This window comes from Cucurbita pepo, chromosome 8, assembly GCF_057944985.1.
Source record: "Cucurbita pepo subsp. pepo isolate OVF chromosome 8, ASM5794498v1, whole genome shotgun sequence".
Lineage (NCBI taxonomy): Eukaryota > Viridiplantae > Streptophyta > Magnoliopsida > Cucurbitales > Cucurbitaceae > Cucurbita > Cucurbita pepo.
The window spans coordinates 9,354,244-9,377,609 of NC_141805.1; the positions used below are offsets into that span (position 1 = coordinate 9,354,244).

At 37.4% G+C, this 23,366-nt stretch overlaps 3 protein-coding genes across 4 annotated transcripts; 1 reads left to right on the forward strand and 2 right to left on the reverse strand.

Annotated features, from left to right (window-relative positions):
- Positions 1 to 1,932: 1,932 nt before the first annotated feature.
- On the reverse strand, positions 1,933 to 4,843 carry LOC111800505 (WPP domain-interacting protein 2). Its single transcript, XM_023684226.2, has 3 exons — positions 4,524 to 4,843; positions 3,211 to 4,397; positions 1,933 to 2,889 (listed from the first exon to the last, which is right to left on the reverse strand). The coding sequence occupies exons 2-3, from the start codon at positions 4,316 to 4,318 to the stop codon at positions 2,219 to 2,221; spliced, it is 1,779 nt and encodes a 592-aa protein (XP_023539994.2). The 5' UTR covers positions 4,319 to 4,397; positions 4,524 to 4,843; the 3' UTR covers positions 1,933 to 2,218.
- Positions 4,844 to 9,911: 5,068 nt separating this feature from the next.
- LOC111799805 (P-loop containing nucleoside triphosphate hydrolases superfamily protein) lies at positions 9,912 to 13,452 on the forward strand. The gene has a single exon (XM_023683285.2). The coding sequence runs from the start codon at positions 10,281 to 10,283 to the stop codon at positions 13,245 to 13,247; it is 2,967 nt and encodes a 988-aa protein (XP_023539053.2). The 5' UTR covers positions 9,912 to 10,280; the 3' UTR covers positions 13,248 to 13,452.
- A 2,616-nt stretch (positions 13,453 to 16,068) lies between these two features.
- LOC111800128 (uncharacterized) lies at positions 16,069 to 22,087 on the reverse strand. Of its 2 annotated transcripts, none has more exons than XM_087126359.1 (4): positions 22,067 to 22,087; positions 20,882 to 21,316; positions 19,223 to 20,336; positions 16,069 to 19,116 (listed from the first exon to the last, which is right to left on the reverse strand). In XM_087126359.1, the coding sequence occupies exons 2-4, from the start codon at positions 21,049 to 21,051 to the stop codon at positions 16,486 to 16,488; spliced, it is 3,915 nt and encodes a 1,304-aa protein (XP_086982485.1). In that variant the 5' UTR covers positions 21,052 to 21,316; positions 22,067 to 22,087; the 3' UTR covers positions 16,069 to 16,485. The 2 variants fall into 2 exon arrangements, with proteins under 2 accessions (XP_086982485.1, XP_023539482.2); XM_023683714.2 differs by lacking the exon at positions 22,067 to 22,087 and adding an exon at positions 21,837 to 22,019.
- Between the last annotated feature and the right edge of the window lie 1,279 nt (positions 22,088 to 23,366).

Sequence of the window (23,366 nt, forward strand, 5' to 3'; positions counted from 1 at the left end):
AGTTGTGTAACGGCTCTAAAATCTCGACTTTGTATCTGATAGTTACTAGGGTATCTGATATTCTCGAACCATATCATAACCAAAAGTTCTCAACAAGATAATTCATTTGAAACTCTAGGTGGTTTTAAAATTACGAGGAAAGTTAGCCGAGGAAATTAACATACTAGGTAGGAAGAGAGGGAGATTATACAATTCGTATAAAAAAATTTGATTATTAGTTTTGAATTTTATTATTGTTGGTGTCTTTGAATCTAGCTAGTTGGACTAAGTCGGAGAATCATAGAGATTTGGAGCTAAAAAATGAGGTAAAGGAGGTCGAAGCCTGTTGTAATTGACCTGTAACAGCTCAAACTTACCGCTAGCCGATATTGTCCACTTTAGTCCGTCATGTATCGTCATTAACCTTAGGGTTTTAAGACGTGTCTGCTAGGGAAAGGTTTCCACACCCTTATAAGAAGATGCTCCATTCCCCTCTCCAACCCTTATACAAGACACTTTGTTTCCTTCTCCAACCCTTATAAGACACGTTTTAAAAATCTTAAGAGGACAATATCTGTTAGCGTTGGACTTGGACTATTACACGACCCATATTCAATCCACATTTGTGATGGCTAAGACTTGATCGGGGAGACCATGCATGGCCATGAAAGGTCAAGCTGTAGCAGGTTTTGTAACTGAGACAGCAGAAATTCACGTAACCAGGCAAGTGGCGATCTTCCACCTGAAGAGGCACAATAGTTGAGGTATAGAGCTGTATGGTATGTCTGATAAGTTATTCTCTTCCTTTCCTCAAATGCCTTACCCCTAATGAAGCTCAATATGTCATGTGATAACTCTATGAGGGAATGTGTGGCCATCATTCTGGAGGCCGATCTTTGGTCTAAAGGTACTATCACTATGACAAGGGTACTATTGGCCCACTATGTTGAAGGATGCAATAAGTTTGTAACCCCTGTGACCAATGATCTCTAAGCCTATGGCACGATATCGTGCACCTCGAACAATCAAACCATGTTTTCACTGTCATTCGGAGTCTGAGACGGTCATCTATGGTTGAACAGTTAAACTCAGATGTGAACATCGAGAAACAACAGATCTTCATGTGCTAAATAGAAAAACTAAGTTGCTCGATGTTATAATTCAAAGTATGTGTGCGGCGTTTCAAAGAGGGGAGCTTGGTTCTTAGACAGATTATATGCTAAATATTAAGAATCTAAGTCATGATCAGGCTAGGAACCTATGAATTGGCAAACTTGGACAGAAAGAGCATGCCTCCTCTAATGTTATCATTAATGAATCATTCGTAGTCTCATGTATGTTCTTCTATATAATACCCGAGTAATTTGTTTTATCTGTGAAGTTCAATCAAGTTAGCGTGAGTGAGAACAAACCATCCAAAGATACAAAAGTTACCATTACAACAAAGATATGAACACGATACAAAGACAACGAACAAAAGAGCAGAACTAAAGAAACACAAACAAGATGATGATCATGACTCAAAGACAGAGTCATTAAGGACCTCTCTAGAGACGTTCTCTAAGGAATCACAGATATAGTTCAAACCGATCGAAACAATTCAATCTTTTCAGATTCGACACCTAATGGATAAATATTTACATCATTTTGTTTTCCAGAAGTAGAGAGTTCTCAAACTAGGAGTCTTGTTAGTGACAGTGGCACAACATTTTCAAGAAAGAACAAGAGTTTAACCATTTTCCAGACCAATTGCTCCCAAAGTAAAACAAGAATCTACCAAACGTATCAGTGCACAGTATCATTACCTTCAAAATCTTACAATAGCATTAAACTGCTAGTATGCCTGCAATTTCTTGAATTCATCACAATATCGTCCCAATGAACTCGACCCGTGCAATAATATCAATATCGTATAGTTCATTCATTAAAGCTTACAAGTAGTTTATAGAAATATAGTCTCAAGGAATGAATGCATGTGATTCATCGAGAGGTTCCAATCTGTTTAGATACTGTACTGATTGTCTATCAAAAATCATGACTACAACAACAGTTACAAGAGAGAAATAAAAAAAGAAACCCATTAAACAACTTACAACTGAGATTCCTACATGCCCCTGCCTTTCCCCTCTCTCTCTCTTTTTCTTTTTTTGTTCTTTTATCTAAGCAAAATGATGAAAACTGTTCGGTTTGAACATTGTTCAATCCACAAAATATATGTATTCTCCTTTTCTAGGCTTAATTATGTTGGTACATCTAATCCAGCAGGTGAAGGCATTTGCAAGACAAAAAGCCAAAGAACGAGGAACAAGAGTATCAACTGCACAAATGCACAAGAACTAACCTTGAATACTTCCCAACGTGTCGTCGAAACCTCCTTGGTTTCCGATACATCATCACATGATTGTTTCTTAAGCGTTGTAGCTTTGCTTTCAGCTTCTTTAGGTCTGTTCATCATCTCTACTTGTTCGTCAGCAAAGACATGTTTTTCACCATCAATTATTGTTTCACATTGTAACTTCTCAATTGCTCTTGTTATTGCCAAATATTCAATTTCTGCTTCAATTCTCTGCCTAAAAAACCTCTCAAACTCCTCATCTGTTTCTCTAACTTCCTCTTTGTGTGAATTTCTGGTGTTGATGGAGGATTCCAGTTCAGCTACTCGGGATTCCTTCGATTTGAGTATCGCCATTGTCTCTTCTAATTCGGTTTCCAATAATTTTACCTTTCCTGTCAAGCCTAGAACTGTGACTTCAAAAGAACTTGAAGCAGCCTTTCCTGTGCCCATTTGGAAAGATAAACTAGTTTTATGTGTTTCTAGGTTGTCAAACACAAAACTTGAAGGTTCAGCGTCATTGAATATGCTCGAAGATCGTATCTCGTCCTTCCCAATCTCCCCTAGCTTTTTGATTTCTGGAAAGTATAGTATAGCATTATTAGAACTCAACTCAAAATACCAAATAAGCTGACAGGGTATGCATTCAGCAAGAAACAACCAGATCAGATGGATAAAAACTAAGGTGAAACTGTAACAAATGAGACAAAACTTTGTTAGATTAATAGAATTTAGCATTAAAAAACGTAACGTCCTATCCAAATCGAAATCACGAGCTGATCGAGCAGTCTGACAGTTCATTGAGCCAATTTTAAGTCATTACTTCATTCTCAGTTCATTAAGGCTCAAAGAAGTTCATAATAACACCTAACAATCCCATTTAAAAAGGGTATAGAAACCTTTTTCAAGAGCATGTTGGGCAGATTGGAGGCTGAGAATAGACTCCTCCATGGGATCCTTATTCAATGGTGACCAGTGATTCCTATCCTTTTCTTCCTTAACATCAAACGACACGTTCGTAGTTAAATTATCTTGAGTAACATCTTCAGCTTCGACCTCGTCCTCTTTCCTATACGCAGTTTCGACTTCTTCGCTAAACTGTTGATCACCTGCATAAGCTCCATCACTGTTGTCTCCATCATCTGTAACAGATCTTTCATTTTGGTTTCCATTGCTAGCACTAGCACTAGCACCAGCAACATTGCCCTGCCGAAAGACAAAGCACGAGCTCCTCGAGTCGGACTCGATGCTAGACTGAGAATTCTCCTTCTCGACTTTGATTCTTTCTCCTCCGCCTCTTGCCTTTTTACTGCCTTCAACACGTCCCTTTCCCTGATTACCCTTTTGACCAGAACCGCCTGTACTTTTCCCATTCATACTCTTTATCCTGTTCTTTTCCCTCACATGTCCTAACACAGCATTCAAATCGTACCTCGCCTTCGGAGCACTGGCTGCTGTCGACGATTTACTGCTCCGATCTTCGCTGTTTTCAGAATCCGTGCCATGATTAAAAGCAGACCCCATAGCAAACCTGGAATTAGAACTAGAACCATGGAGAGTCAATCCATCGACATTTCCGATATTTCTCAACGGGGTTATAGATCCAACAGAACCTTCATTATTTTGCTTAGTTTCGGTCGGAGAAAGTTGAGGTTTGATCGGATTCCCGGAAGCGGATAGCGCACGCTTCAGAATTTTACTAGTATCTTCACTTGAATTCATATCCTTTATAAAATCTCTAGGAATCCGCTTCCATTTCTTCAATCCATAACCTTTTCTTAGTGGAGAAGGAATACCGGGAGGCGAATTCGCAGCTACTCCACTTAAATCCTTCCCCTCAGCAGCAGCAGAAACCGATCCCATGGCATCAGAAGCATTTTGAGCAGCACAAGAGTGGTGAGCATCATTAGCAGAAGTGCCATTAGTTCTGATTCGGCTAACATCATCAAAATGAATAGCATCCTGGTTCACTTCATTGTCTTCCACCGATTCGCTTTCAAAATCCATAAAAACAAAACCCCACAGTGCTCGGAAATGTCAGTCAGATCAAGACAACAAGAATCCCTCCGCCGCAGCCGCACTGAATCTTAAGAACAAAAGGAAAGAATCAAAAACAAATAAAACCCAGATGCCAGAAAAGAACAGGGGAATGGATAGTGGGTCGATGGGGGAATTCAATAAGAGGAAGAAAGTACGAGGAAAGGAAACGTACCTTCAAAGCCCCCCACCTCTATCCAAAAGTAGAAGATATTGAAGAGGGGATTGGAAAGAGAGAGAGAAGGGTGAAGAATTAAGGGGCAATTGGAAACCCTAAATCATGGAGGAAATTGAAGGAAACCAAATCATGGTGAAGAAGAACAGAGGAGAAAATCAAAAAAAAAAAAAAAAAAAGAAAAAGAAAGAAAAGGGAAATTTGTTGGAAAGAAAACGAGCTACAACGTGGAGGAGAGTGATTGGGGCCACATGGCGTACAGTCGGCCGGCTCAATCACCACACAGCACACACCCATACAGGTCGGCCGCTCTTCCCCGATCCTTCTCTACCTGTGATTGATTGCCTTTCATAATAATATTTATTATTATTTCTTTCAGTTCTTTTATTACAAAAAAAATATATATATATATATAAATATATTTTTAGAGTTTTAAATTTTTTTAAATTTATTTAACAAAGGAGAGACCTATTAAAAAAAAGGTGTAATTTATTTGGGATGGTATTTGTATATTTTAATTAATTTTTTTACCATTTTAAATTTTGTTTATGTCAGCTTATTATTGAAGGTTAAAAACTAATATACAGCTTATTATTGAAGGTTAAAAACTAATATATAGGTAACTAATATATATAGTGAAATAATTAAAAACTACAGTGCTAGGTCAATTGTTATAAAAAATGAATGGTGTAAAATAATGAATTTTTTAAATAAAAAAAACTATTATTTAGTTCTTTTCACATTAGTTAAAAATATAATAAGAAAATATATAAATATAAATATAAATATATATATATATATATATATATATATATATATATATATAAATAAAGGTGAGATTAAGGCTTGAAAAGGTCCAAAATTACAAAATAAAATATTTTAAAAACAAAGATTAATGGAGGAGACTTTTTTTTTGTTGGAGAGTACAACTTTTAGAATTTGATGAATTTTAAAAGGATTAATTTATATAAAGAAAAGTTTGTAGATACATTTGTAACAATCTTAATATTAAAGGGTAGTTTATGCAATTTGTATAAAGTTATAACTTCCTTTCTCCCATTTCTACTGTTGAGCTTTTCGATGTGAAACACTATTATTTTTTAGCACAACCAAAACTTTACTTTTATCCCTCCCCAAATAAAATGTTTTTTTAATAAATGCCTCAAATCTTCGCATTAATTATTTATTTACGTAGATGAGATACGAAACTTTATTAGATTAAATAGGTTAAATTGCTCATTTGTTTAGGGTTTAATTCCATTTTTTATGTTAAAGTTTTGATTTTGTTTAGGGTTATTTTGGTTAAACATGATGAGTATTCAAATAAAATTAACGGTTGTAGAAAAACGAGTGAATTTTGGTTACCAACTCTTTGTTCAATCAATTCGGTTTTCAACTCCTATAGAAGTTGTCATTTGAGATTTAGCATGTGTATATGTGTTAGGAGAGTTTCCACTATAGACAACTCATCCAAACTCCATCGTGTAATGTTTGTCGGTGAAGAGAAAAAAAATTATCAGAGAGGAAAGAACGAAATCGAATAAATGAGCAAATAAGGATGTTAATTAGGCCGGGTTAGATCAAACCCAACCCACATCCAGACTCCAACTTCTAGCTAAAACAGTTTAGTCATGTTCGAGCCAACCCATCTTAAGATGCAAACCATATAGGATGACTTGGCCTCCAAGCATTCGACATGGTCTAGCTCCCCAGCTCCATTTGACTTGGTAGTGCACGTGTGTGTCTCGATAGCGATTTGATCTACTTTTGGTTGGCTTGACGAATTTATTTTGGGCCCGAGTTGCTCTATTTCTGACTTTTTTTTTTTTTCAATGTTTTGAAACCATTTTTGACCAAACAAATGTCGTTATGGATATTGTTTTAGACATTTAATAATATTTAGCACTTCCTATGTTTGTCCGTAGTTAGGCTCTAAGCTCAATTTTGAATGCATACAATATCACACGTGAAATTGAACCACATGAACTTAAACCTAAGAACGTTCAAATAAAAAGCTTATAAACACAAAACTGAGCTTGAGCGTTAAAGTGGGCTCCTATTGTTTGTCTGCTAGCTAATTGGATGAAATTGTACGTGACATGAATAAACATATTTTGTGGTTGTTTATTATGTGTTATTATATTGATATGATTATGTAAGTTCTATTTGATTTATCGTACTTCCATGTATGTAAATCTCATGACCATGATGATATAACTCTGTGTGTGATTCTCGAGGCACCATACATTAATATATGTTATAAAGTAGGAGTGAAATATTAAGATTATAATAAATAAGTATTGTATGCATCACCCTACATAACCATAATTTTTTATGCGAGATCTCATACATACGTTGAACATGAACAAACCTAGAGTTAATGAAAACGAGATATTCTTTTAGTGGGTCCGCATGTGTAGGTCATGTGTAGAAAAATACTATGCATTTAAACCCACTAAAAAAATACGACTTTACATCGGATCAAACTTGAAATTGTAACTGTATGTATTTGCATTTTTTCAATTACAACAATGAGATAACATACCGAGTATTTTTAAATACACATCTTATTATTTATTAAAAAAAAACTTCAAATATGAAAATATGGTGCATGAGAATATTCTCAAAAACAAGAAATTTGATTGGGCCGGGTCATTAATCGCTGGTCAATGGCCCACCTTTTCTTTGTTAATTCCAATATCCAAAATATTCCAATTTTTATTTAAATATTAATATTAATAATTTATTTATTTATTTATTTATTTATGAAGATTCCCTACCTGTCTCTAAAATTAATTGAAAATAATAGTAAAAAATTTAGGTGGACACGACACAGCTTAAATAATTTCAAGAAAAGGGTCTGAAGAAACGTCTTTTTGCAGTTTTAGCCGGTTTTCAATGTTATAACTTTACAAATCAACCCCTCATTTTTCATCAAATTATTCATTTGGCATGACAATATTTATTTAAGTAAATACATTTTAATTGTCAAATTAATTTTAAAAAAAGAAAATAAATAAATAATAATAGAATTGTACTTATTGAATTATTATATATTTTTATATAAAAAGTTGTAATAAAATAAAACATAAATATCTTTAAAATCTCATATATTCTCTTAGTCTTTTTATGGATGGCCTACATCTTAAAATATTTACATTATTTATTTTCAAATAATTAATGGCTAAGCTTAATAGAATCTACTTCTATTATAATAATGATAATAATAATAATAATAATAAAGCTAATTAATATTAAATAAATAAATCAAATTTTACTAGCTTTATTTTTCAACTACTCCTACCATATTTATGACAAATAAATATACGGTAATACCTTGATGGATTAAATACGCATACACACAAAGTAAAGATGCAACATAATTGAGGGATTTAAAGTCGTTCATCTGTGACCTGTGACCAGGTCTTCATAAATGGATCATTTAACCGATAGCTTGAAATTAGGAACCAAAACATATGATTTTAGTCCATGGTAACGATGGTACAATCAACTCCGAATCTGTTATAATTCTATTTAACAACTCCGAATCTTGTCGAAACAACATTTTCACGTATTGACGACTATTCTAACAAACCTAAATAAGAAAAAATATATATATATATATATTATTATTATTTTAATGGGAGAAATATGGAGCAATTCTATCCCTGCCCTTCTCATGTGCAGCTTACAGTGTAGTACTGCATAGTTTAGCAGATAGACATTTATAAAATGCAGGGCCCCTCATAAAAAAATAAAATAAAATGATTTAAATAGTACAACCACAATATTATAAACTATTTTCTTATAATAATAAAAAATAATAATAACCTTCCATTTATAAATTCTTTTAATAAATGTTAAAAAAAGTGTAAATAAGAAATCTACTAATTGGATTATTTGGTTCATTTAAGTACAATAATATGAATATAATTATGATAAAAAAAACCTATATTATCAATTATAAATATTACATATAGGCTATGTTTGAATTATAAATATTACATAAATACACTACAAATTAGAGTAGAAGAACGTGGCATTAAGACTGTTCATATAACCAGATAATTAACCTAACTTAAACCAAGAAAGTTGGGTTAAATAAGTTTGAAAATCGAAAATTTGAGTCGGTTTGTGGGTTGAATTTTTTTGATCGGATAAGCCCGATCGTCCAAAAATTAGATTATAATCCAATCTAACCTTATCCTATTTTTTAAATTATTATGAAAATTAAAATTATTTTATATGTTAGTGATAAGTTGTGACTTATAAATATTTGATATTTGAACTTTATGAGATTTTAGTTATTAAAATTTTATTTAGAATCATTCATATTCTTAAACTTTTATATTCTCAAAATTTATTAATTTATTAAATATAAAATTATTATTTCATAGTCTAATAATTCAAAGCATATACACTGTATTGAAAAAAATGTAATTTTGTTCGCATATTAATTTAAAATATTTATTTTAATCCTTATTTTTTAAAATTACATAATTAGTCTTATTTACTTGCCATTTTCTATTATTAAGATTAATTTAAGTGGTAATTCTTTTCTCATTTATTATTGTGGGTCCCAACATTAAATGAATATCAATTAAAAGATTGTTTTGTACATCTAGAGCAATTTTATATTTACATTTTCATCTTATTATATATATTATGCGAAGCAAGGAAATCAGTCCAAAGTTGGATCATCATCAAGATGAATCGAGATTAAGTGGGGAAGAGTGTCACAATCTAAGAAGTGATGAAAGACGATGACTAAGTTAAGAAGGAGAGAATGTCACAACCTAACTATGAGAATAAGATGTGACCACCACGTTAGTAGAGTATATGGGATAATGTAATAATATATTTAAATAGATTTAAAAATTTGTATTTAATAAGTGGAAGAGGGAAAGAAAAAAAAAAGGGTTGCTATCAAACAATCTCTTACTGAGCATCTGGTTCAGTTGGACTGGTGTTGTGGGTACAATTACCACAGCAGATTGTTTGAAATTTTGTCAGCTCAATCTTAGCCGTTGAAATCAAATTCATGATTCAAATTAGTTTCCCATCATCTTCACCAGCTGATCTGGTGAGTCTTGTTCAAGCTTTGAATATGGAAAGTTTGATCCAAAACCCACTTCCACAGCCATTGCCGCATCCATGGTTCCACTCCCAATGCCCCCTTTTTTCTCTCTGTTTTCTGACCAATCTTCGGTCTCTGTGACCCATTTCTTTGACCCTTCCTCCTCCTTTTCCCTTGCAAATACACGTAAAACAAAACCCTATTGCTCCATTTCGAGACGGGTTTTTCTTTATTTTATTCTCCCCATCTATGCCTCTCAACAAATCCTAAACTATTCCCACCCCCCACCTCTGTTTTTTTTATTCAAATGTACCTCAGATCCAACTTGTTCAACTTGTTTTACTCACAACGATAGAGGTGGGTTTCTTGTTCTTCTTCGTTTTTTTTTTTCTTCCCTTGATGTGTCAATGAACCAGTGGCGTTCTGTAACTCTTATCTGGGTTTTTGTTTTTTGTGGGTTTTGATCAAGAAATGTGATTAATGATACCTGAAATCGAAAACCCATCTTCTGTTTTCGTGTTTTTGATTTGATTTTGAATTGTGGGTTTGGTTTCTTGCTTCCTGTCCTGTCATGGCTGTTGAACAGAGGAAGGCTCTGTTTCTTACTGTTGCATTCAACTTGAGCTGAAACCAGAGTGAATGAATTGAAGGTTTCTGGAGTTGGATCTGTTTTTAAAGCTATGGATTCTGATGGGGTTGATTCAGAATCTGCTCCGGCGAGATCCACTGGTCTCACCATTAAAATTGCTCCAAGTTCTGCAACTAAGCCGCCGGGAACTTCCCCGTCCGATTTGGCATTGCCGGACCTTAAAACCTCAATAGAGTCCTCACCTTATAACTCGCCTTCCCTTTTATCGCCACCGTCGTCGGCGTTTGTTTCGGCTCTGCAGTCGCCGTACATTTCGCCGAGGGCAGTTATCCCAAAGACGGAAGCGAATCCGATACCGACGGATATCACGACGGCGCTGACTTGTTCCTCGCCGCCGATTTCGCATTCTGAGGATATTCCTAGTAGTTCCTATACGCCTCCGTCTGACCAATATGAATATTCCGATAACCCTTCTACTGATTCCAAGCTGCAATTTGTTGCATGCGTTCCTGTCCCGGACTCTGCTCCGCCGCGCATTTCATTCTCCTTCCCTGTCCCTCGGATCTCCTTCGCCAAATGCGGCGGCCCCCTCTCCCCTGTTTCCACCTCTAAACTCAGAAGCTGTGATGTCTACATTGGCTTCCATGGCCAAGCTAATGGCCTAATACGCTTCTGTAAATGGCTCAAATCAGAACTTGAGCTTCAAGGGATTGCCTGCTTCATCGCCGATCGGTCCAAGTACTCCGATAATCAAAGCCACGAGATCGCCGACCGTGTTATCAGCTCCGTGACATTCGGAATCGTTGTCCTCACCAACTCCAAATTCCATAACCCTTTCACCTTGGAGGAGGTGAGATTCTTTTCACAGAAGAAGAACTTGATTCCATTGTTTTTCGACATGGAGTCGTCGGAGATCTCGAGCTTTCTCAGCTACAATTCCATGGATAAAGAGTTCAAAGAGACAAGGCAGGGATTGATGAAGTTCCATGAATACAAATTGGAGGCCAATGAAGGTAACTGGAGAAGCTGCATAGCTAAAGCAGCAGGGATTTTGAGAGCAAAACTTGGTAGGATGAGTACTGAAAGTGATGTTGAAAGATTTGAGGAGCTTCCATTTCCAAGAAACAGAAACTTTGTGGGGAGGGAGAAGGAGATTATGGAAATGGAAACCGCTCTGTTTGGTGGTCGAAGCTGTCATAAGCAAGACGGTGCGGTGTCTATGCCGATCGTCGAAGGCAATGGCAGCCAGCAATCCGAAGGCCTAGCAGATGAAGAAAGTGAGCCAGTCACTGTGAGGGGAAGTAGATTTATTAACTTGGAGATAGGAAGGTCTGATAATCCAACTTTGGAGACATGGGTTGAACCAGCTAAAGGAAGAAACTCATTCAAAAGATCAAAGCATAAGGAAATGGTAAAAACTGGGAATCACAAGAGCACTAGCAGCAGCATATTGTGCATCAATGGTGTCCCTGGCAATGGAAAGACAGAGCTAGCTCTAGAATTCGCTTATAGATACTCCCAACGGTACAAGATGGTTTTATGGGTCGGTGGCGAAGCTCGTTACTTTCGACAAAACATATTGAATCTATCTTTGAACTTAGGATTAGACATAAGTGCTGATGCTGAAAAAGATCGAGGACGATTTCGGAGTTTCGAGGAGCAAGAACTCGAGGCATTCAAACGAGTCAAGAGGGAGCTATTTGGAGACATGCCATACTTGTTGATCATTGATAATCTTGAGGCAGAGGAGGATTGGTGGGAAGGGAAAGATTTGAACGATTTGTTGCCGAGGAACACCGGGGGATCTCATGTGATCATCACGACGAGACTCTCGAAAGTGACGAGTTTTCGAATGATAAACATTCATCCATTGCCTTTGGCTGATGCTATGGTTTTGATGAGAGGAAGAAGGAAGAAAGAATACCCTTCTGAGGAATTGGAGTATCTCAGGAAGTTTGATGAGAAGCTTGGGAGGTTGACATATGGTCTTTGGGTGATTGGATCACTGCTTGGTGAGCTAGCTATCACCCCGTCTTCTCTTTTCGAAGCTATCGAGCAAGTCCCGGTCGATGAATCGTCTCCGTGCTCGTACATAAGTATAAACGAAGAGCATTACTGCAAAAACAATCCTTTCCTGATGAAGATCATTTACTTTTCCTTTTCAATCTTAGAGCAAACTAATGGACCTCTAGCATCAGGAATATTACTGGTTGGCGCTTGGTTCGCCCCAGCGCCTGTTTCGATATCGGTACTAGCCACAGCAGCAAAGGACATGGCTGTGTCAAGAAAAGGATTGAAAAAGTGGAGCCAATGCCTGAGTTTCATGTTTGGTTGTTGCTCCTCTTGTTTAGCTTCACAAGCTTGGAAAAGTGAGGAAGAATCTGCTCTTCTTCTAATCAAGTTCGGACTCGCCCGAAAAGCGAACAAGCAACCGGGTTGTTGGATCCAATTCCATCCCATAACTCAAGTGTTTGCTAAAAGAAAGGAAGGTTTATCAGCTGCCAAGTCCATAGTTCAAGGGATCAGGAAATCTAGCAGTAACACAATGGCTAACTTGGATCATTTATGGGCTTCTGCATTTCTCGTCTTCGGTTTCAAATCCGAACCTCCGTTCGTACAACTAAAGGCTATCGATATGGTCCTATACATAAAAAAAACAGCCCTCCCTTTGGCAATTCTGGCGTTCACGACGTTTTCGAGGTGCAACTCGGCTCTAGAGTTGCTGAAGGTATGCACAAATGCACTTGAGGAAGTAGAGAAATCATTTGTATCTCAAATACAAGACTGGTGTGAAGGGTCATTATGTTGGAAAAAGAAGTTCCAAGGCGGGTACCAACGGGTCGATGAATACGTGTGGCAAGACGTGACATTGCTGAAAGCTACACTGCTCGAAACACGAGCAAAGCTACTGCTTAGAGGTGGACACTTCGACAGCGCGGAAGAGCTATGTAGAACTTGCATAAGTATAAGAACAGTCATGTTGGGACATAACCATGCCCAAACCTTGGCAGCTCAAGAAACGTTAGCGAAAATCGTTCGACTTCGAAGCAAGATCTGATGTAGTTAATAATCCAAATACTTGGTAAACTAGTTTTGACAGTTCAGTAACCAAGTGTTGTATGTAAAATCAGATTTGTGGGTCATAAATTTAGTGTTTTTATGTGATTTTAGCTGAATTTGACACAAGAAATGGGATGAACAGAGACAGATTACTGCTTAAATTACAGTTGTTGATGAACAAAATGACAACATTAAAGAACAAATGGGAGGCCATGAGGAAGATGGGATAAGGCTTTTGGATGAATAAGACATTCATTTACTAATGGCTCAATGCTTATCTTAATACTTGGTTCACAACTCACCTGCCCAAAACACACAGCAGAAAAAGGCTAATCTAAATCCATTCTCTAATACCCACTTGCTCCATCATACAACTTATTAGTATAATATTGTCTACAACACTCACCCTTTTTCATTGGACTATCAACTATTCAATCATACACTACAATTTCGTTATTACTTATTCAAAACGTCTCGTACGGTGACTCAAGTTCATCACTAGCAAATATTATCTATTTTGGTCCGTTACGTATCGTCGTCAGCCTTACTGTTTTAAAACGCGTTTGTTAGTAAGAAGTTTCTATACCCTTATAAGAAATGCTCCATTCCCCTCTCCACCGATGTTTGATCTCACAATTCACCTCCCTTAGGGACTTAGTGTCCTTGTTGGCACATCACTCGATGTCTGTCTCTAGTACCATTCGTAACAGCCCAAGCTCATCACTAAAAAATATTGTCCACTTTGGACCATTACGTATCGTCGTCAGCCTCACGGTTTTAAAACGCGTCTGTTAGTAAAATGTTTCCATACCCTTATAAGAAATGCTCCATTCCCCTCTCCAACCAATGTTTGATCTCACAATCCACTTCTCTTAGGGACCCAGTGTCCTTGTTGACACCTCGCTCGATGTTTGTGTCTGGTACCATTTATAACAGTCCAAGCCCACCACTAACAAATATTGTCCGCTTTGAACCGTTACGTATCGCTGTTAGCCTCATGGTTTTAAAACACGTCTGCTAGCAAGAGTTTCCACACCTTTATAAGGAATGTTTTGTTCCCCTCTCCAACCGATCTTGGATCTCACAATCCACCACTTTTGGGGCTTCAGCGTCATCGCTAGCACATTGTTTAGTATATATCTTTGATACCATTTGTAACAACTCAAGCCCACTACTAGCAAATATTATCCGCTTTGACCCGTTAAGTATCATCGTCCGTCTCACAGTTTAAAACACGTCTGCTAGTAAGAAGTTTCCACACTTTTATAAAGAATGTTTCGTTCCACTCTCGACAATGAATAACTATTCTTTTTCACTTCAAACTGATACCAAACTTCATTTACTTTGGTACTGATAACTGGTGGCATCAGAGTGGGGCCGTTTTACTAATTTTGATGTAAATTTCGCCATAGAAAGGTAGTCAGTAATATGAATTGTTTGAGAGCCCCTGGAGTGGTCAATTGTTTAATCTTGCAAGCTTTTGAAGATCAGAGTAAGCCAAATGTGAAGTGGAAGCAAGGGGTCCAATTGCAAGCACTCCAGACAGAGAGAGAGAGAGAGAGAGTTTTGGGAGGTGTCTAGATTTCACCATGAAAAGTATGTATTTATTAATCATACACATGTAAAGATTCATATATATATACTCTCACCCACCAAGCATTCGTTTCAAAAGCATATTAATGATATCAAAAGAAGAGTTAAAGGTAAGGTTAAGCTTTTAAGTTTAGTATTAGCAGAGTTCATCTGATGCTATTTCCTTTTCAGCCAGCTGTGGTTGGATTTCAGGTTAGTTTTGAAGCCCACCAAACCAAAAAGTTCAATCTTTTCAACTTAGTGATTGTATAGCTGGATTAACCAAAACCCATCTTATAAAAAGTTGGAAGCACTTAGGAACACCAACCATCAACCATGGCTTTAATGATGGTTTTGTTAAAGAGAAAAGGGTTTGGTTCTATGAGATCTTACGTCGATTGGAGAGGAGGACGAAACATTCCTTATAAGAGTGTGAAAACCTCTCTCTAATAGACGTGTTTTAAAAACTTTGAAGGGAAAGCTCAAGAAGGACAATATCTATTAACGGTGGGCTTGGGTTGTTACAAATGGTATCAGAGCTAGACATCGAGCAGTGTGTCAACAAGAACACTGAGCCCTAAAGGGGTGGACACTAGACGATGTGCTAGCGAGGACGCTGAGTCCTGAAGGGGGGTAGACACCGAATGGTGTGCCGACAAGGATGCTAGGCCTCGAAGGGGTGGATTGTGAGATCTCATATCGATTGTACGAGAAAACGAAACATTCTTTATAAAGGTGTAGAAACCTTACCCTAACAGATGCGTTTTAAAATCCTTAAGGGGAAGTCCAAGCTACGAACAGTAGTCTTTGGACAAACCGAGAAAAAGCAGTCCCAGCAGAATGATGAGAGAGAAAGAGAGAACGAGGGAGCTTTAGATCCAAAAGTGAAAAGGAATAGCCCTTCATTTCCATTCCTGTCTGCAAATATTCCCAACATCCGTATCACTCCTCTTCTTTAAAGTGCCTCTCTCTCTCCTAAATGGCCCAGCTGCCACCTCCGCACAAACCCGTGAACAGAGAGAGTCTCACATTGACTAATTTAGGTACGGCTCATGGATTTATAAGAAATATATCTCCATTGGTACGAAGCCTTCTGGAGGATCTCAAAACAAAGTCATGAGAGCTTATACTCAAAGTGGACAATATCATATCACTGTGTTCGTAGTTTCTAATTCCAATCTAATGCAGCTTCATTATGTTGTTTGTTTCCTATCATGTTTGTATTGAATCTGTGAAACCTTTAAGACTAGCAGCAAAATAAACGATGGTCATAAACTCATACCTATGAAGTTATTTACTTACAACTGAACAGGAAAAACGCTTCACCTATCGGGAGAGCTCGGTTTCATTATGTTTCGGTCAAAGGTTCGAGACGATTATTCTTCGAAAACCACTTGTACAATATATAGTATCAGACCTCTCCATAGCTTTAGAACTGAACTCCATTGTATGTATCTTCTTCATCTGGTAAAACGTATTGTTACTCACTGCTTATGTCATTGCTTGATGGTTTCCATAGGTCAGCAGCATCTCGAAAACATTTGGCTACCGAAAAAACGACCAAACATTTGGAAGATACATTCGGATATTAGGCATTGATTGTTCGAAGAACTGCAACGAGCAAAGATGTCGAGTAACTCTTTCTTGTGGATATAACAAAGCTATTAAAAGACTCCCCTCCTGCAGACGTATGCCGATTCCGAGTTACAATCCCACTTTACAGGACTGGTGTGATCTTTCCGGGAGGGGGTCGACTGAAAACTGGAATTGTGTAATGTCGCGGTTTTGTCGAGATTAGATACGTCCTTTGGTAGATAACAAAATGCATTTGCATCAGGTGCTTTCAACTGAAGAGTAGTCCTCATGCCTCCTTTTGGATCATTGGCATTGAATCTAGCTTCATGGTAAGAAGCATCACCCATTGCATACACTTCCTTGGTAGGATTGGTTGCAGAAAGTGCATTCATCTGCTGATGATCAGGCATTTCTTGAGTACTACTTGTGTTGTACATGGCTGCGTCGTTTTGTTTCCGCCCAGGACGGTTCAATGCTTCGTCTGTGTAGTCACTCGTGTATGCTCGGGAGTCTGTCTGCTGCTTCAGAAAAAAAGCGACCGGTTCTCGAACATGTGGTGATAATGTATTCAGATTTGCAGGGTTCCTGAAGCCATTTGACAACCTTACATCAAGACTCCGCCCAAATGCGTTACCTGCATCTTGAGTTTTCGAAGGATCTCGAGGCGACCAATGAGGAAAGGAACAAGAGGCTTGATTTTGAACACGTTGCGACGAACCGCCAGCAAAACTTGGAACCGGAGTTGAGACATGGTTAAGTTGTGGATGTGGTTGAGGCTGCTTAACTGGCATAGCTACATCTTCCTCTTCTTTGTTTACCACCATCAGATTCTTACCCATTAACCTGAGTACAGGATTAGAAGTAACTGGACTGGCAGGCTCACGTTTAGTCCTTGAAAACTCGAGTCCTGGATCGTGGAAACCGTTTACTGAATGGGACTTGAACGGAGACTTATCAACCGGAAACACCATACTCCTAGACATTGTATGTTGGGAATGGCTCTCAGGCATAATATCCAAGCTGTTTGGTCTAACGTTCAGACTATAAGTTATCTGCTTTCTGTCCATGGCTGGCATGGTTTCTAAACTCGACGACTGATGCCCTGTCGGTTCTTGATAGGCTACATTGATGTCTTGAAAAGCTTTGTCAGTGTCAGCCCTCTGACAACGGCAAGGCTGGACATCATTTACGACGCCAAGAGTTCCCCTTTCTGCACCAGCATTTGGAGGTACCGAGCCCGATTTATCGTGAAATCCATCCGATGATACTCCAGATGAATTATTATGCTTCAAACAAGATCTAGCTGCTGTGGCGTTTGAGATGGTTGATGTTGCAGAAATAGGCGAACTTGATGAAACCCCATCAATCAAATCATGCTGATCTTGGCAAGAATGAACCCAGCTATTGCTCAATGAAGAATTTCCTCGATATTCTTCGGATCTCGTATCCCTGAGGGGACTTGGCAAGAATGATCCTGGAGGTCCCGGAATAGATATTGGATCGACCTCGAAACAAGAACTTCCTCGCCTGATTTCAGAATCCAATTCTCTTTCAACATCATGCTCAATCATGGCACTGCAATCTTCATCACCAAAGAACATATCTTTTGTTCCATCTGATCCATAGAAGAAGCATGAACAATTCTGTGTAGATTGTAGCATGACCCTTGTCTTATGAAACTGTGGATCCATGGATTTACAAAAGCACATGAAACTCTCCTTTAGAGCGAGTTTTGAAGACGAATCCACACTAACATCTTCGCGAAACGAATTTTCTTCACTACCAAGTTCAACGCCTTTGATTTCTTCTCGAAATTCAGCACGTGTTCTAACATGAGAATCCATGTTTTCCTCCTCGTGACATCCATCGTATTCGAATTCTGAATCCGAACTACTCAAAGCTATGGCTTTGCTCATCGAATCTATATTTCTTCTGTTTTTTAGTTCACTGCTTACTTTGGGAGATGCTACTTCAGTAACGACCTCCTTCGTCGATCGATCACTTTCAATACTCCCATCTGATGAACTATGGCTCCAGGGAATCGTCCCGTCGTCGACATATGACTCAAATTGGTCTCTAGGCTTCTCATAGGTAGAAAGTCGATTAAACCGACTGTTGACAAGTATCTCTTTTCTTCGAGCCAGATTCAACTTCCTGGCTTTCAGTGCATTAGCATGGTAATTTCTTGACAACTTGTTAGATCCAGGAGGCAAATTAGATGGCTGATAATCTTGTATGATTCTCCCATTAGTCTTTCGAGGTTTTACCGAACAATTGATGCCAATAAAACCGCTACGTTTGCTCAGACGATTCGTAATCTTTTTCCTTTGTGTCAGAGAATCAGTATCAACCATTTCTCCAGAAAATGCACTTCTCAAACTCCTCCTCACCGGAGACCACCCTCTCTTATCTGAAATATCGACTTCGTACTCCGTGTTTTCAGTTCTCTCACTGCTTTCAGGAGATGAAACACTGGTCTGCTCCTGAACTTGACTCCTCTCAAGAACCGATCGATCAGTATCCACCGCTACACCATGAGACACATGCCATTTAAACATAGAAGGTTGATGATATCCCTCTTTCCTAGAGCTCTTACTGGCTCTAGTTCGTTTCGAGCAGGCCCACTGTCGTAAAGTCCCGGAGTCATGTGGTTTCACTTGCTTTGTTATTTTATGCACCTCCAAGCTACTACTTCCTTTAAGCTGATTGTGTTCTTGAACCTTATCAGTCAGTCAAGAACAGATAAACTCAGCAAGCATACAAAGCTAAATGATAATGCCACATTAGTAGAAAACAGCAGAGTTCATAGTTTATTGAGTGGTATACCTGAGAAATGCACTTTTGAGCTGAAACTTTTCTACCTTGAGCAGATGCATGGCTTTTGTTCTTTTTGGTACAATGGAACTTCCTTTCCTTAACTCCTCTGAGTTTCCGTGAACCGACATCATCTTGCACGTCAGGCAACGACAACGGAGAGCTAAACTTCGACAAAATTCGAAGCTTCGTGCCATTGGCGTCGATATAAACTGCAGCGTCTCCATTATCACCAATGTCCTCAGGATGAACTGGCACCACCTTCTGCTTGTTTCCTTCATTAGTATTAGTAGTCTGATGATTTTCAATATCTTGAGCTTGAAAGCCTGACAAAGTAGCCCAAGCTGTACCATTTCTTCTGTCAAGCTCTTCCAACGTGCACGGACGTGCTGTAGCATAGATATCAACCATCAACTTCGTCTTCCTCGGCTTGATCCTATACCGTGTGAGTTTGGAGTCTGATGAACACTTTGGAGTTGATGCTATAGAAAGGCACTGATCAATATGGGCATTTAAAGTAGTGTTTGATGAAGAGGAGAACGTCTTGCAGACAGGGCATACTTTTGAAGCCATCGACTCCGATACGATACTAAAACTCGTAGCAATATCTGCAGCTGATGTTTGGTCGATATGATTAGTAGATTTTCTGATTATCTTGCACATTTTACCCGAGGTTTTGATTTTAATTTCGTTCTTTTCGGATGCTCGAAAACCAGTAGTCTCCACCTCAGCCAGTGTTTCCAATAAACTATTGGTTCTTAAGGATAAACTAGATGGTCCACTTGTAGAAGCCAATTCATTTTGAGATTGTGAGATGCTTGTCATGGTGGAAGACAAACCATTTTCTCCTTCACAAGGGCTTACTTGCTTTTCATCCAACTTTGCAGCTGATGTGTCTAGTTCTACATGTTCTTTCGCCTCTGAAACATCCCGCAAAACATTATCGAACTCTCGGGTCGAAATTTCACCTCCACACCCCGCAAGCCGATGGTTTCTCACACAATCCGTGGACTGAAACGGTGGTAACAAATCCTTTACACCATGTTTCAAGCAAAGCTGCAAATTCTTGAGGGAAAACGGCCAGTTGTTTCGGATATCCTTGCTCCGTGTGTTGAACACATAATCTCTGCATCAAAACCATTTCTTTTCGTTAATTCTCGTATATTGGTCGGTCTTCAGCCTAGCCGTTAGAGACCAGAAAGCTAACAAAAAGCAAAACCTTGAGAACTTATGCTCCTACCAATATACGGTCTGGACATGGACGAAAGTAAATCAAGAGAAACAAACAATAACGACGTCTCATGGCTCATGAATAAACATACAACACAAAACACTAAGAATTCCGAAAGGAGGCAGCTCTATGAAATCCACATCCACACAAAAGCATGAAGAAAAGCAAAAATGATTAGTAAAAAGAAACATAAAATATGTGAAACAGGCAAAACAAACCCATTAAGGAGCAAAAGTCTTGTAGTATAAACAGGCTAAGAGGTGTCTGAAAATATGGACAAGATGGGTATCATGAATTAGGCCACATGGTGGGGCTAAACTAAAAGCAAGCAACAATTTAGCATGTGGATCTACCCCAACAACAGAGATTTTCCCAGATGAAAGAACATCACTGTTTATCATCAAACAAAGGGTGAGGAGGAGGAGGAGCTGAATCAATACCTCAAGGAGAAGTTTGGGAATGTGGAATGGTCAAGAACAGCGGCGCTTGATAGATCCTCCTCTGGCAAAGGAAGGTGATGTTGAGAAGGCCTCTCATCATCATCATCATTAACGTTGGCTTTCAGCTGCTGAAGTGGGGGATCTGGTGGAGGGTTTTCAATGGATAACATCTGATGAAAAGCTTCGGTGATGATCTTGTGCTGTTCTTCAAACAGTCACAAGCTCGTCTACTACTACTACTACTATCTCCACTACTAGACCTTATCTTTAACTTAGACTTCAGCATATATATAAAAGAAAAAAGTACAGTCTTTTTCTCTCTCTTTCTTTACCTTCTTCTTCCTCCTTGTTTCACTCAAAATCTTCAGCAGTCACCAAAAACCAACCCAGAAACAGAAAGATCAAGCAACCCCACAAGAATTTTCATCCATTAAGCTGCAAAAAGTGAAGAAATTAGCATGAAATCATGAATTATAAGAGAGATCCAAGGCAATAGAGGGCAGAATAGAAGGGTGTAGAACTAAGTAGAACGTTATTTTATGTGATGGAAATGAGATTTAGAAAGGTTAAGCAATGAATCGTGAAGGAAAAGAATGAAAAAGATATATGAACATGATTTCATGCGGTTTAAACCCCAAGCTCAAAATCAAAATCAAGAGTCTAAAAGTCCTGAAAATAGGCATGAAATTAACAGAAGTTTCAAAATCTGAAAGGTCAGATGAGGAAACGAAAAGGCACAAAATTAGAAGAAGTTTCAAAATCAAAACAAAAAAAAAAAAGAAAAAGAAAAAGAAAAAAACCCATGAAAGAACAAGAAATGAACAGACGATTGAAGAAACCAAACAAGAAAAACCCCCCAAAATCTAGCTGGAAAAAGAGAACCCAGAGGAAATTGAAGAGAAAAACAGAACACCCAGAAGAGGAATGATGGAAACAGAGGAGTTAGAACACAAACCTATGCATCTGGGGAAGAAATGAGGAGGAAGTCGATAGGAGGGAGGGTGTTGGGGAGAGGGGAAAAATAGAGAAGAGGAGAGGAGAAGAGAGGAAAAAACAGCACCACCCACTAACACATCAAAGGGGCATCAGGTTCTTTGTTTTGTTTTGTGTTTTGTTTTTCTCTCTCTCTCCTCTGTCCATCAAAAAAAAAAAAAAAAAAAGCAAGCTTTGTAGCACTAAACACACCACGATTCACTTGTGAATATGCGTCAACAGACCCGACTCTCTTTGTGGAGGAGGAGAGAGAAAACCAATAATGAAGAGAGAGAGAGAGAGAGAGAGAGAAGGAAAAAGGTGAGTTTTTTATTTTCTTGTGTGTACAATTTTTGTAAAATGACATTAACACAAACAAATACACAAAGCTCTCTAAACACGTCTCCTACCAAATTCACTTTTCCATTCCATTTTCACTCTTTCGTTTTTTAATTAATCTAAATATTCATTAATTCCTATCTCGACTGGATTGTGAAAAACGTGATCAATCCAACCTAATTTGTATGGGGTTAGAAACCGACTCTTCACGTTCATATGATATTGTTTACTTTGAACGTTCTTCTAACTATATTTTTAGTTTTTCTTATGTACTCTGATCCAACAATCTTTAATCCATAATTTGTCCTAAAATTAGATTGAGTTGAATTGAACGAACACAAATTTATTATTAATTTTTTAAAAAGATATTTTTTTTCTTATATATGCATATATTTATTTTATTATTTTTATTTAATTACAATTTTTTGGATTATTTATTCGTAACAACTCACAAAAATATTTTTTAAAACATATATTCCCATTGAATTAAAATTTTAATTAAATATGTTTGAAAATAAATAAGTAAACAGTTTATTACTTAAATTTTATTTTATTAAAAGTAAAAAATTAAATAAATGATACGAATAACTCAATCCAACCAAAAAGTTTATGACAGTTTATTTAATAAGATTTGATTGAGTTAAAAAAATTTAATATTTGAACCGAAAAAATATATATATATATATAATTAACTCTACCAACTAATTCACAATTAGTAAACATTCAGATTAAGGATGTTCATTTTACGGAGCCAAGGCTCCGTGGGACCTCTCTTGAACGAGAAAGTTTCCCATTCAGAGACGGAAAATGTAGGAGAGAGAGGAGAATATAGATAAATGGAGTTGGAGACGAAATTATATTCTCTATTTTCACCTAATTTCCCGCCCTATATTAATAAAATAAATTAGTTAATTTTGAGATGTTTATTATAATATTTATGTAAATACTTTTTTAATTATTATAAATTATGTTATAAATATTAAGATTTGAAATTTTAGAAATATTTGAGTTTATTAATATTAAGATATAAAAATAAATAAAAAGAGGAGAGAGAAATAATAATAATAAAAATAATAATAATTATAATTATTATTATTATAATAAGAGATATGAGTGACGGCTACCCCCAAAATGTCGGTTTTTTATTCAGTTTTGTTTTTTTGGTTGAAAAATT